The sequence below is a fragment of the Panthera onca genome, chromosome D1 (assembly GCF_046562875.1).
Source record: "Panthera onca isolate mPanOnc1 chromosome D1, mPanOnc1 haplotype 2, whole genome shotgun sequence".
NCBI lineage: Eukaryota > Metazoa > Chordata > Mammalia > Carnivora > Felidae > Panthera > Panthera onca.
The window spans coordinates 93,717,313-93,732,398 of NC_138348.1; the positions used below are offsets into that span (position 1 = coordinate 93,717,313).

General features: G+C 38.0%; 1 protein-coding gene across 1 annotated transcript; it reads left to right on the forward strand.

The window, feature by feature from the left end:
* Positions 1 to 8,064: 8,064 nt before the first annotated feature.
* LOC132662316 (olfactory receptor 8B12-like) lies at positions 8,065 to 9,000 on the forward strand. The gene has a single exon (XM_060607800.3). The coding sequence runs from the start codon at positions 8,065 to 8,067 to the stop codon at positions 8,998 to 9,000; it is 936 nt and encodes a 311-aa protein (XP_060463783.2).
* The last annotated feature ends 6,086 nt before the right edge of the window (positions 9,001 to 15,086 follow it).

Sequence of the window (15,086 nt, forward strand, 5' to 3'; positions counted from 1 at the left end):
CCTCATCTTCACTAACATCACTTTTGTCCCTGTCACCACCAACATGGTCAGTATTTATCACTAGTTTTTTGTCGTTGTGTACCATGAGCTATATTTACATTTTTATTATAAAAAGGCTTTATTTCACATCTTTCTACACTGAACATTTCTCCAAAACCAAATTCACTGAATATGCTAAAAAAGAAACCTCTTTAATTTTAGTTAACTTTTTTTTTATAAATTGAAACAGAAGGTTTCATTTTTTAAAAATAATTAACCTTATTTTGATTATTATATTTTATTTTTTCCCCAAATTTACTAAAGTATGATTGACAAGTGATTATACATATTTATGTTGTACAATATATTTTAGGTGTACAATATAAGTTGATATATGTTTATATTGTGACATGATCACTACAATCAAGCTGATTCACATATCCATTACCTCACATAGTTACCACTTTTGTTTTAGTGGTGATAACAGTTAAGATTTATTCTCTTAGTGGATTTCACATATACAATATATTATTATTAACAATAGCCACCATGGTGTACATTAGATCCCCAGAACTTATTCATCTTATATTTGGCTCTTTGACCAATGTCTCCTCATTTCCCTCACCCCTCAGCTCCTGGAAACCACTATTCTTAGATGTACAAGCAAATAAATATTAAATGCTACTGATGTCTGTCCAATATTTTGGTTATTTAGAGCTTTTTGTCTACCAGATTTCTTAGGAAGAGCTCATGGCAACAAGATCCCTGAGTTTTTATCAGTTAATGGCAATGTGTCTACAGCTTTTATATTTGAAGTTAGTTTGGCTATACATTAAACCATCCATGGTTCACATTTTAATTTTTTGAATATCTGAAATCTATTACTCTATTTTCTTCTTCTGTAAAGCAATGTTTGACGACAGTATGATTTCTTTTTCCTTTATGAGTTAGTTGGGTCATTTTTTTTTAACTGGGTGCCCAAAAGCCCAAAAGTGTCATTTATTAAGATAGGGAATATAGGAAGAGAAAGTTTTTGAGGAAAGGTAGTGATATAACTTTTGAATGTGTTGAATTTTTGGTGTCTGTTGGGTGTTCAGATATGAATAGAAATACAAATTTGGAAGTCAACAGCAGAGGGTGATTTCAGTCATGGGAGTGGACAAGGTCTTTTGGAGAGCATAAATAGAATGCCAAGAGGAGATTGAGGATAGAACTGTGTGGAATATCAGTATTTAGCTCTTGAAGGAAAACTGAGAAATGGCCAGAAGTTGAAGGAAAATTAGACAGGTGATGTGTTTCAAAAGGGAAGTGTGATATAATAGAAAATATATATACTGCTCTCTGCCCCCAGTTCCTGGCACAGAACTCCTGACACCCTTGTAATTTCCTCTGTGATAGGAGTGTCCTTTGTCCCAATGAGGTATCTCTGGGTGGGCTCCTGAATAGTTCCTGGATGTGGGCTGGTCACTGGAAACACTAAGCTATGATTAGAAACTTAGAATCTTCAGCCCTGTCCTCCATTCTCTTGAGAAGGGAAAAGGGCTGAAAATGGATATAATGATCAAACATGTGATGGAACCTCCAGAAAGTCCCCCCAAAGTACAGGGTTTGGAGAGCTTTTAGGGTAGTAAACATGAGGTAGTAAAAGAGTGCTGTGCCTGAACAGGGCATGGAAGCTTGGGGGCCCTTCCCACACACCTTGCCCTGAATCTCTTCCATCTGGATGTTCATCTGTATCCTTTAATAAACAGGTAAACTAAGTCAGTGTTTCCCTGAGCTCTGTGAGCCACTGTGGCGAATTAATCAAAGAGGATCTTTGGATCCTCTGATCTATAGTCAGTTGCTCAGAAGTATAGGTGATAACCTGGGCTTGTGACTGGCATCTGAAGAATGTGTGTTGGGGGGGTGGGGGCAGGGTCTGGAGCACTTCTTGTGGGACAGAGCCGTTAACCTGTGGGATTTGACACTATCTCCCGGTAGATAGTGTCAGAATTGAGTTAAAATTGTGGGGCACCCAGCTGGTGTTGTGGAGACTTGCCTGTTCTTATGGGGAAACCACCACCACCCCCCACACACATTTGGTGACCAGAAATGTCAGAAGTGAAGTGTTCTGTGTGAATAGTAAAGGAGACTCATAGGAGAAAAACACACAGTAGGGAAGAACTGGGTTTTTCCCTGCATGGGAAGGAAAACACTGAGTTTTTCCATTACAGAAAGGAAAATGAATATTTCAAGACATTAGCTGCCATTGTGCTAAGTAAAATAAGATTCAAAAAGCATTCGCTGAATTTAACAACATTTGGTTTCATCTATTCCTTTTATAGAGGAGACATTTCCAGGAAAAGACAATTTAGTGACTTGTCCAAGAGTATATGACCAGAGACAGATCTTTAGACTTCTAAGCTTAGCTAGGGCTTTCTCCCAGGATACCACATTGCCTCTTGATTTCACCTAGCTAGCAGAATGAAATTCCTGAAAGAAAAGTTTGTAAAATATTGGGGCACATCACTGAGTGAGTATGTGGCTTTCCTTTCCAGAGAGGTCTTTAGAAATTGCAGACAGTCTTGGGGTGCCTGGGTGGCTCAGTAAGTGGAGCATCCGACTCTTGATTTTGGCTCAGGTCATGACAGGTTGTGGGCTCGAGCCCCGTGTGAGCCTGCTTAGGAATCTGTCTCTCTCTCCCTCATCCCCTCTCCCCAACTCCAGCGCTCTCTCTCTCTGTCTCTCTCAAATAAAAACAAAAATGCAGACAGTCTTGTTAATGTTGTAAGATTACAGAGGAGTCCATGCAACAAGAGAACTTTGGTATATATATATTTTAAATGTTTATTTTTGAGAAGGGGGTGCAGAGAGAGGAGGACAGAGGATCTGAAGCAGGCTCTGCACTGACAAAACCATGAGATCATGACCTGAGCTGAAGTCAGATGCTTAACCGACTGAGCCAACCCAGTGCCCCAAGAACTTTGGTATATTACTTACTTTACATTGCTTGATTTCTTTGCACATGTAAGACATTTCATTTAATGTAACTTAATAAGTATTAGTAAATTAGGAAGGCTCTGTTACCTTAGAATAATCTCTCTGTTTCTACCCATCAGATTACATTTCTCCTTTCCACAAAATTACACTTGAAGGTTATTTTGGATTTATCCTTATTAACTCTGCCTATATTGTACTTTCTAGCACGTTGATTTCTTTTGTACCCTTTACACTCCTTGTAAATGATAGATTTTACAGTATTTGTGTATTATTTAACACAACTTTATTAAGTAGCACAACATTTCCTGGATTTAAGCCCCTTAAGAAAAAGAACTCTGTTTTGGAGAGTTTTAAGTTGCTTGGTACCTCTCAGACTAGTCTTTCTAGCAACTTCGGCCACTTAGCAAACTTTCCTTTACCAGCGTCTGCAGGAAAGGGGGAAGTTTCTTCTACAAACACCATGGCCTTGACAGGCAGAAATTTTCTGACATTGTTGTGTAGACAGCATTATCAACATATTAAAGGCTTCAAGCTTATTTTTAGTAAACCTAACTATGTGTGGTTTAAATGACTTTTTTTGGTAGGGATAAAATGTCTGCTTATCAGAATCTCTGACCAATTATTTCAGATAGTAAAAAACTATCCCTGAAATTATGGGTTTGCCATTTGGATTTTCATTGCACTATCTTAACATGCAAGCCCATTACATTCGGCAAGTTTTTGAAAAGCATCTATAATGTATTCATCACTCTGATAGATCATGAGTATGTTAGTGTACCCAAAAGCTATAGGATTAAGGATTTTCCTTGAAGAAGCTTTTAATCTAGTTGGGGTTTTGGGAATAGAATCTTGAAATAATGAATATTGTAAGGCCGTATTAGACTAAGCACAGTCAGAGTAACATGGAAAAATAATGAATAGACTTGTAAGACAATGACTTAATTCGAGATTGTTTCTTACTTCTTTTTTCCTTGCACCCTTGGTAACATTATTTACCCCTTACTCTTAAAATTTTCTCTACCTTGACCTCTGTGACATTTTATAAAGGCAACTAATGTTTACTAAATGAATATTCATGGGAGTATAATTCAATCTTCACAAATATCTGCAAGTTTGGTATTATCATTATGATTTTTAGATCAAGACACTGAGTATTAATTAGGTTAGGTAAGTACTCAAGTTCATCCAGGAAATAAGGAATACACTTGGGGTTTAATTCTAGGTTTGTTTTCTCCAGTTCTTGCTCTTAATTGCTATGCTTGCTGTTTTTTTGACATTTCTGTTGGTCAGTGTCCTTCTCCCCTTATTTATTGGCATTTTCACCAGGTTCACACTTTGCCCTTAACTATTCTGTCTTTAAACAGTACTCCCTGAAGCAGTGTTCCTATGTTTCCTCTATTCAATTTTTATCTTGATCTCTTATGTTAAATCTCTGATTTTCAATTTTCTTCTTCTTTCTGGTCGTTGTTTGGAAGTCCTGCCAGCATTTGATGATCTTGTCTAAAATCCAGCTCTTTACTCTTCCACCTCCTTATTTTCCCATTTCTATCATGGGCAGGGATTGGAAATTTAACCACATTTGATGTGTGCCTCTTCTCTGTTGTTCTTTCTCAAACCATTGAGATGTGAAATCCTGTTTGGTACTTCACCATAATATCATAATATGTGGCACTGTTTATCTTTTGCTGTTTATACAGCTTATGTAAAAGTTTTAAAGTTGATTCCCTGCCTCTGGTTTCTTTCTGTTCTAGCCCATTCTGAAATTACCTTCATCCAAGGATATAGTTATTACTATTACCGTAGTAAATAACAAATTTTATTTATGTAATGAAACTCTAAAAATAATATACATATGTATCATTTAAATAATAATAATAATAATAATAATAATAATAATAAGCAGCTTTTTGTATCTTCTTTGTGCCAGAAGGTACATCTTTTACTCATGAAAATAACACTTTGAGTTGTGGTTCTTTTCCTCATTTTAAGATTAAAAATTAGAAACTTAAGGAAGGTTGAATTTCCAAGCTCACACAGCTACTTGGATGCAGAACTATGATTTATGCTGAAGTCCACCAGATTCCAAAGTTTATGCTCTGAATACTTCTCATTTAACTGGGATATATTTCAGAGTGACAGAGAACATTGCTAATAATTTGGGGGGGGGGATAAGAGACATAAACTGGGACTGTCTTAGAGCAACCAGGACTTAGAATAACTTTATCAATTCTATTCTCTACTTTCTCACCGTTGGTTATACTCAGATAAGTAATGAAGAGGGTGAGAGAACATCTACTTTTGGAGGAAGGGACATATGCTTATGTAGTCGATGAGCTCAGAGATGACCACAGGACAGTCTCTTGAAATATCCAGAAAAAAAAATCCTATTGGGTACCCAGGAAAGGACCTTAACAGAGCATTGAAAAATAAAGACACAAATTTGAGAGCCATATATATGGTGGGATAGTGGGAGCCATGAAACAAATGAGTTCATCAAGAATTTAAGGAAGTAGGGGTTGCCTGGGTGGCTCAGTTGGTTAAGCGTCAGACTCTTGGTTTTGGCTCAGGTCATGATCTCACTATTTGTGAGTTTGAACCCCTTGTTGGGCTCTGTCCTGGCAGTGTGGAGCCTGCTTGGGATTCTCTCTCCCCCTCTCTCTGCCCCTCCTGCTCTTGTGCTGTCTCTGTTTCTCTCAAAATAAATAAGTAAACTTAAAAAAAAGAATTTAAGGAAGTAGGGGTGCCTGGGTGGCTCAGTCGGTTAAGTGTCCAGCTTTGGTTCAGGTCATGATCTCATGGTCGGTGAGTTTGAGCCCCGCGTTGGACTCTGTGCTGACAGTGCAGAGCCTGCTTGAGATTCTCTCTCTGCCTCTCTCTCTGCCCCTCCTCTGATTGCTCTCTCTCTCTCTTTCAAAATAAATAAATAAACTTAAAAAATCAATTTAACAGTAACTATTAGACACATCATTACTGAAAGATGAATTTAATTCTGCTTTGTCAGAAGCTAATCAAAGCTACTTCATTCACGTGGGGTCCTCTCAGCTGCCACCTCTTCTCTCTGGACAGATTTGTGCTTCTTACCAAAGCTGGGAATCCTATGTTACATAGGGATTGGTTTGGGACCATCCTTGTGCAACCTTGATGATCTACTAGAAACCTGAGAGCCAGTGCACATGCATGAGACATATATGCAAGGGTATTTTAATGTATGTAAATCTTCACATGCTCCATAATGTTGCATTTATAATGTATAGTTTAAATTAGAAACAAATATAAGAAGGAAGCCATTTCAGAGAGTCAAGTTTCTGAAAGGCAAAAGTACTATACAAGTGGAAAAGGCAAACAGCTTTTTCCTTCTCTGCTGTACTGGAACAAAGTCATCAGGTAACATGGCTTTAGAAAAGCTCTGTTGAAGATACATTTGGAAATGAGGTTGCCATGGCAACTGTCTCTGAGGCAACAAAATCCCCCTAGAGCTTTCAGAGAACCCCTAACTTCTTTGAACTTGGTTCTCAAGAAGAGCTTAATTTCATTTCATTTTAATATGAACTGCTTTTCTCTGTTTGTAACTTTTGCGCAATGGGATTGAGAACAAGGACCGGGACTCACTGGAGTTACTCTGGGATGTGTTAATTCTAAGTGTAAATCAAAAGATGTGTGTGCACACACTCACAAACGTACACAGGCATGTGCACAGCAGTTTTAGTAGAACTTTCCTGGAGGAAGAGGAACTTCTGCCTTTGTATTTTGACTTCATAACTTCCCTAACAGGACTTTTGTCATTAACCCAGGCCCAAAAACCTATTTAATCCATTGGCACACTGAAGCTCAAATTTCCCCAGATCAAGATTTCTTTCTTGGGTATAAATCTGTCTTCCTTATTATTATAAGGGCCCCTGGTAAGGGGTGTTGAGCGCAAGTTGACACATAAAGCTTTATTAGTCTCTGTATAAGTGAAATCACTTCCCGAGAACTATTTTGACAATGTGTGCAGTAGTGGTAGTAGCCAGCAGTGGTGTCTGGAGACAAAATTGGGTGTTTTCAGTAACATACAGCAAGTACTTTGTGTTTGCTTAAGAAGCCCAGCAAGGTCCCTGACCGCTATGAAGGTTCGAGTTGGATAGATTAGAATTTGACTCAAGATTTTTGGAACCTACAAGCTGTGTGTGTTCCTCACTTTTAAAGTGGATATTTATAGGTCTAATATACAAAGCTGTTGTGAGGAATAAAAAGGTAAAATTCTTTGTGCATTGCTTTGGATCCTTCATACGAGGGTAGTGGGTTGATATGGTGTTTGGTACACGGTAAGGGCTTAATACAAGGTTGCAATTAGCATTTTTCCCATGATGCTTTGCTATAATTAATAGCTTAAAAAGATGTAATCACAATGAAAAAATGTAACCACAGGTCTTTAAAAGCCACATCAAGCATTAGCAAGGGGGGTAAACAAACATTTCTTCTTCCTTTGGGAAGTGGGTCTCTGGAGCAGTGATCCTGAGGGAGTCTCTGTAACTACGTCACTGAGATTAGTCTCTTGTTATCCATGGGCATTTGGAAAGGATGTTGTCTCATCCCCGGAATTTGGACAAGAGACTTGCAGCAAAGCCACAATCAAAGATCAAGTTCTTCAGCGCAGCAAGATAAATTAGAGGTTTCGCTCCTCAAAGTAGAGAAGCAGAAGCAGAGGGTCTGAGCTCTGAGTTGTCACTTGCTTTTCATCGGGGCGAGTTGAGTCTCGATGAAAGAGATGGATGAGAGCCAGTGGAGAACAGCACTGTGACTCCAAGCAGAGGAGGGTGAGTCCCTGCCTGCCCTGGTCTGTCCTCTAGCAGAGTGGGTAAAAGCTCAAACCCCAGGAGCTAGACCACCTGAGTTCACCTCCTGCTGTAACTTAGTAGCATCAGGACTTGTGCAAGTCACTTAGGTCCAGTGTCCTCACCTGTGAAATGGGGATACTCATAATGCCACACAACATTTGGAACGGTGCCAGTAAATGTTCCCATTCTTTTCTTCTCCATGTCAGCCCCTTAAGTTCCATGGTGTGTGGCTTCTCTCTCTTTGTCTCAGTGACTCTTCTTTTTCCCTTACAGACTCTCCTAGAGGAGAATGGCTGCAGATAATGCCTCCTCTGTGACAGAGTTTATCCTCGCAGGCTTAACAGATGAGCCAGAACTCCAGATGTCCCTCTTCTTCCTGTTTCTAGGTTTCTACATGGTCACTGTGGTGGGGAACCTGGGCCTGATAACCCTGATTGGGCTGAATTCTCACCTTCATATTCCCATGTACTTTTTCCTCTTCAACTTGTCCTTCATAGATTTTAGTTTCTCTACTGCCATCATCCCCAAAATGCTAATGAGTTTTGTCTCCAAGAAGAACATCATTTCCTATGCAGGGTGTATGACTCAGCTCTTTTTCTTTTGCTTTTTTGTCTTTTCTGAATCCTACATCCTGTCAGCGATGGCATATGACCACTATGTCGCCATCTGTAAACCACTGCTGTACATGGTCACTGTGTCTTCTCAGGTGTGTTTACTCCTTTTGCTGGGTGTCTATGGGATGGGGGTTTTGGGAGCTGTGGCCCATACAGGAAATATATTATTTCTGACATTTCGTTCTGACAACCTTGTTAATCACTATATGTGTGACATCCTTCCCCTCCTTGAGCTCTCTTGCAACAGCTCTTACATAAATGTACTAATTGTCTTTATTGTTGTGACCATTGGCATTGGGGTGCCCATTGTTGCCATTTTTATATCTCATGGTTTCATTATTTCTAGTATTTTCCACATTAGCTCCACTGAAGGCAGGTCCAAGGCCTTCAGTACCTGCAGTTCTCACATAATTGCAGTTTCTCTTTTCTTTGGATCAGGAGCTTTTATGTACCTCAAGCCACCTTCTATTTTACCCCTTGACCAGGGGAAAGTGTCTTCCTTGTTCTACACCATTGTTGTGCCAATGTTCAACCCATTAATCTACAGTCTGAGGAATAAGGATGTCAAAGTTGCCCTGAGGAAAACCGTGGGCAGAATAACCTTCTCTTGAAAAAAATATTAGAAATTTAGATAAGTGATCCAAGGATTTTTTTTTATTGTAGTGTTTTTATTACTATTGTTGTTATTACTTTTTTCATTGAGGACTCCAAGCACCAGTGCTTTCTTTCTGTACTATATGGTAGAGGAAATTTTAATGTTTTTTCCCCAATGGATTGATTCTCCCTTACCCTAATCCCCCAATTTTTCCTTCTTTATTTTATGAAAAATAATTGCTGCAATTACAGAGTATTCAACACTGAGTGGGGCTTAGGAATCATTCGGTCTAGTGCCTTTTTATAATACATTGCACTTTGCAGAGTCAGAAATGTTTGTATGTTGCGCAAGAACATAAAACTATCTGGAACTGAAATCGTTGCTTGAATCCCGATCCAGTTTGTTTTTCCCTTTGCCATGTTTTCTTCCCTCATCCTTTTCTTGGAAGATTTCATTTCTCATGTTGGTTGACCTAGCACATTTAAATTATGAATATATTCACAGTAATTTCATGCTACTTTTCACAGGATAATTTTAATATATCACATTTTGCAAGAGAGTAGGAGGTGAAAAATTTTGTTGAGTTGGTCTTGGCAAAATGACAAGATCAGTGTTTGATGAATTTTGCAGTGTGTAAGTGGAAAGTATGTTAGATTTCAGAGAGAGGCAAGTATGGTGACCAATGACTTGGTGGGTGGAGCCCTATGGACATAGTTTAGTGAATTAAAACTTCCAGAAGAGAGAAACTTATTTTTATGGGGTGTAAAGATGTGTGGTAGAGGAGTCATATATTATTTCAAGACTAACAGAGAAAGAATTTGGAGTCTTATTTCAAGGGTTACCTTGGCTGTGGTCCAAAATAACTGGGTGCTGCACTATCCAAAATGGTAGTCACTAGTGGTATATGGTATTGAGCATTGAAACTGAGACATACTCTAAGTGTGTAATGTAAAGTACATGTAATTGTACAATGTAATTGTAAAGTACACACTGGATCTTTGAAGGAGTAATATGAAAAACTGTAAAATATCTCATTGCAACTTTTTATGTTGATTACATGTAGAAGTAACATTTTGGATATATTACATTAAATAAAATATATTATTAAAATGAATTTACCTGTTTAGCTTTTTTAAATGTGTCTACTAGAAGGCCGAGAATTACAAATGTGGCTTAAATTACATTTTTAGTAAATGACACTGGTCTGGAGGATGTAACAGAGCACCAGGTAGCTGTGCGGACACATTTAGCTATGAAGGCAGCACCAACCTGTTGCTTATTAGGAGAGGCAATGGCTATTGAATTTTCAGTCATTGTAGATAGCCATCATATTCTAATAATGGGGCACATGGGGAGGGGATGGTGATCTCAGGATAAGTTCATAAATCCACAGTATTATGTAATGAGAAATATAGCATTATATAAAAAATCAAAGGAACAATTTGTGTGTGTGTGTGTGTGTGCGTGTGTGTGTGTGTGTGTGTGTGTGCGTGTGTAAACTCACCATTAGTGGTAAGATTTCTTTGGGAAGTAATGAGAAGTGCCATGCTGGGGAAATATTTTTATTTATGAACTTTTCCTTAGGAAAGTTCTATTCCAGTGAGAAATAAGGGAAGTGTGGATAAATGTTTAGTTTTGCCTTTTGATTCTGGTCAGTGTTGCTGCAAAGAAAATAAGAAACACGTGGGGAGAATTATACTTTAGATGAGACTAAATAGATACCTGAATTCAGGGAACCTAGAATTTAGGCATGGGGTGGTGTATTAGGTATGTACTGGGTATGCGGCACAATGTAGGTAATGAAAGAAAACAGAAACCTTCCTTTAAAATTTTTTTGTAGTCTAACTTTCAAATAGCAAAGTATGCAGATCTTAAGTGTATAGCTCATTGAATTTTTGCATATGTATATGTAACCACAGACTAGATAATGATGTAAAACATTTCCATCCACGTTAGAAGGCTTCCTTTTGCTCCTTTCCAGTAAATATTACCTGCCCTCAAATCCCACCCCCCTACCCAGAGCTTATCCACTCTCCTGACTTTTATTATCATAGATTAGTTTTGCCTATGTTTGAACTTCACATAAACACATACTCTGTTGTTTCTGGCTTCTTTATCTCAGCATAATAATGACTGTGATACTCATCTATAGTGTTGCATATACAGATATATATACTTTTTATTGTTATGTGGTATTCCATTATGTGAATATACAACTATTTAGCCTGTTAATTGAACTGGTCAAGTTTCAGACCTATTGGTTTTGTTTTTTTTTAATTTAATTTATTTTTTAAATTTACATCTAAGTTAGTTAGCATATAGTGCAACAATGATTTCAGAAGTAGATTCCTTAATGCCCCTTACCCATTTAGCCCATTCCCTCTCCCACAACCGCTCTAGTAACCCTGTTTGTTCTCTATATTTAAGAATCTTTTATGTTGTGTCCCCCTCCCTGTTTTTATGTTATTTTTTCTTCCCTTCCCTTATGTTCATCTGTTTTGTCTCTTAAAGGCCTCATATGAATGAAGTCATATGATACTTGTCTTTCTCTGACTGACTAATTTCACTTAGCATAATACCCTTTAGTTCCATCTGCATAGTTGCAAATGGCAAGATTTCATTCTTTTTGATTGCTGAGTAATACTCCATTGTATATGTCTGTCTATCTATCTATGTATCTATCTATTTATCTATCTATCCCACATCTTCTTTATCCATTCATCCATCAGTTTTAGCCCTATTGTTAATAAAGCTTCTACAAAAATTTTTAAACATGGATTTTTAAAGTTTATATATTTATTTTGAGAGAGAGAGAGAGAGCGCAGGGGAGGGGCAAGAGAGAGAGGGAAAGAGAGAATCTCAAGCAGGCTCCATGTTGTCAGCGTGGAGCCTGACACAGGGCTTGATCCCACTAACTGTGAGATCATGACCTGAGCTGAAATCAGGAGTCAGATGCTCAAGACTGAGTCACCCAGGCACCCCTGAACATGCATTTTGATTGAAGTATGCAAACATTTCTTTTGGATATACACTTAGATGTGGATTTCTGGATAATAGAGTAGGTCTATATTTAGCTTTTATAAGTACTGCTAAAGTGTTTTAAAAAACATTTGAGTCAGTTGGCACTGCTGGCAACAATGTCTGAGAGTTCCAGTTGCTCCACATCCTTATTAACACTTAGTATTTGCATTTTACCCATTCTGGTGTGTGTAAGAAAATGCCTTTTAATTTTTATTTTCCTGATGTCAAGCACCTTTTAATACGTGTATTGGCTGTTTGGATATCTTAAAAAAATGTTTTTTAATGTTTATTTATTTTTGAGAGAGGGAGAGAGAGAGCGAGCATGAGCAGGGGAGGGGCAGAGAGAGAGAGAGAGAGGGAGATGCATAATCTAAAGCAGGCTCCAGGCTCTGTGCTGACAGTGCAAAGCCCAATACAGGGCTTGAGACCATGAACCGTGAGATCATGACCTGAGCCGAAGTCAGATGCTTAATGGACTGAGCCACCCAGGCATCCCTGGATATCTTTTTCCATGAAGAAATTACCCATATCTTTTGGTCATTTGAAAACTAGTGTTGTTAGCTGCTTTCCTATTGACTTGAAGGGATTAAAATTCTACATTTAAATACTTATATGTGTAAGTGTATAAATGTATGTGTACTATGTATATGTGCATGCACGAGTATTATGTCAGTAATACATACATATATAATGCATACACACATCTGTATGTCAATCTATCTCTCTATATCTCTCGTCTCCAAAACTATGCCTGGCTTATTCTAAATGATATCTTTTGATAGTGGATTTTTTTTTTTAATTTTAATGTTTATTTTTGAGAGAGACAGAGCATGAATGGGGGAGGGGCAGAGAGAGAGGTAGACACAGAACCTGAAGCAGGTTCCAGGCTCTGAGCTGTCAGCACGGAGACCGACATGGGGCTCAAACCCACGAACCCCCCAAGATCATGACCTGAGCTGAAGTTGGACGCTTAACTGACTGAGCCACCCAGGTACCCCAATAGTGGATGTTCTTAATTTTGATGAAGTTTGATTTATCAGTTTTGCCTTTTATGGTTAGTTCTGTGTCCTGTTTAAGAGATAGTTTACTGTTCTTCTTGAGGTCAGAAGAAGAGTGATGTGAAAGGGTGTGAGTGAGAAAGAAGACATAATAGACCTGTGGCATCTTAGCCCTGTGAAAATTTTGGGTCTCCTGATCTTCTGGCTCCACTCCACAGAGACAGAATGTGAACTGGGTTTTAGGCTCTGAGCTGTCAGCACAGAGTCCAACACAGGGATGAACTCACAAACCCGTGAGATCATGACCTGAGGCGAAGTGGGACACTTAACTGACTGAGCCACTCAGGTGTCCTCCCCCACCAATTTTTTTATGTTTATTTTATTTTTGAGAGGGGGGAGGGGCAGAGAGAGCCAGAGACACAGAATCTGAAGCAGGCTCTAAGTTCTGAGCTGTCAACACAGAGCCCAACGTGGGATTCAAACTCAAGAGCCACCGGATCATTACCTGAGTCAAAGTCAGATGCTTCACCAACTAAGCCAACCAGGGGCCCCATGTTTTAACTTTTTAAGAAAGTGCCAGACTGTTTTCCAAAGTGGTTGTACCATTTTACACTTTCACCAGCAGTGTTTGAAATTTTCAGTCCTCCATATCCTCACTAACACTTGGCATGGTCCACTTTTTAACTGAAGACATTTTAGCAGGTGTATAGGGGTGTCTCATGGTAGTTTTAATGTTTATTTATTTATTTTTGAAAGAGAGAGAGGAAGAGAGAGAGGGAGACAGAGCATCCCAAGCAGGATCTGTGCCGTCAGAGCAGAGCCTGACCTGGGGCACATAGTGGTTTTAATTTTCATCTCCCTAGTAACTAATGATGATGAGTATCTTTCTATGTTATCATTTGTCATCCATATATCTTTTTTGTGTGTGTGTGTGTGAAATGTCTATCCCACCTATTTGCCCATTTTAAAGTAGGCTGTTTATTTCTTGTTACTGAGATCTCAAGAGTCTTTATATATCCTGAATTCAAGTCCTTTACTAAATATGAGATTTTTAAATAGTCCATGGCTTATGTTTTCATTCTATTAACAGATCTTAATGTTCATGAAGTCCACCTCATCATTTTTTTCTTTTGTGAACTGTAGCTTTGTTGTCGTATTCAAGAACTTGTTGCTTAAAAAAAGATCATAAGGAACCCCCCCCCCCCCCAAATCATAAGGATTTTCTCCTGTATTTTCTTCTGGAAGTTTTATGGGTTTTTACATTTGGGTCTGTAGTCCGTGGAGTTATTTTTTATATACAGTTGAGTTGTGGATCAAAGTGGTTTTTTTGGTGTGTGTGTGTTTTTGCACATCTGTGTCCACCGACTGTTCTTTTACTTTTGTTAAAAATCAATTGTTTCTGTTTTTTACATTCTGTTCCCTTTGTCTGCTTGTCTATCTTGATGTCAATACCACACAGTTTTGATTACTGTAACTTTATAATAATTCCTAAAATGAGTCAGTATAAGTCCTCTAACTTCATTCACCTTTTTCAAAGTTATTTTGGTTTTTTAGGTCCTTTGAGTTTTCATATGAATGTTAGGATCAGTTTGTAAATTCCCACAAAATAACCTTCTGAGATTTTGATTGGGATTTTATTGAATCTGCGAATCTTTTTGGGAGAATTAACATTTGTTTTCCCTTTAGCAATAAATGGGAATGCCTACTTTCTTTTGTCTCTCCAACATAGTACATTGTCAAAAATTTCAATTTTTCCTACCTAAAAGATCAGAAACAATTTTCAAGTATAGTTAGAATGAGCATTTCTCTACTAATGAGAAACATTAGAGGTATTTTCATATATTTAATGGTTGTTGGTATTACATCACACCTTCCTCGCTTTTCTGCTGGATTTTGGTCTCAATTTTTAGAAGGACTACATATTATGCATATTAGCTTTTTGTTTGGGGTATAAGGTGCATACATTTTCCTCTCATTTTGTGATTTGGCTTTTCCTTATGATATAAAATTTAAAAATTCATGTTCTTAATCTTTTGTTTCATATATTTTAGTCATATTTAGAAATGCTTTCTTTCCTCTAGGG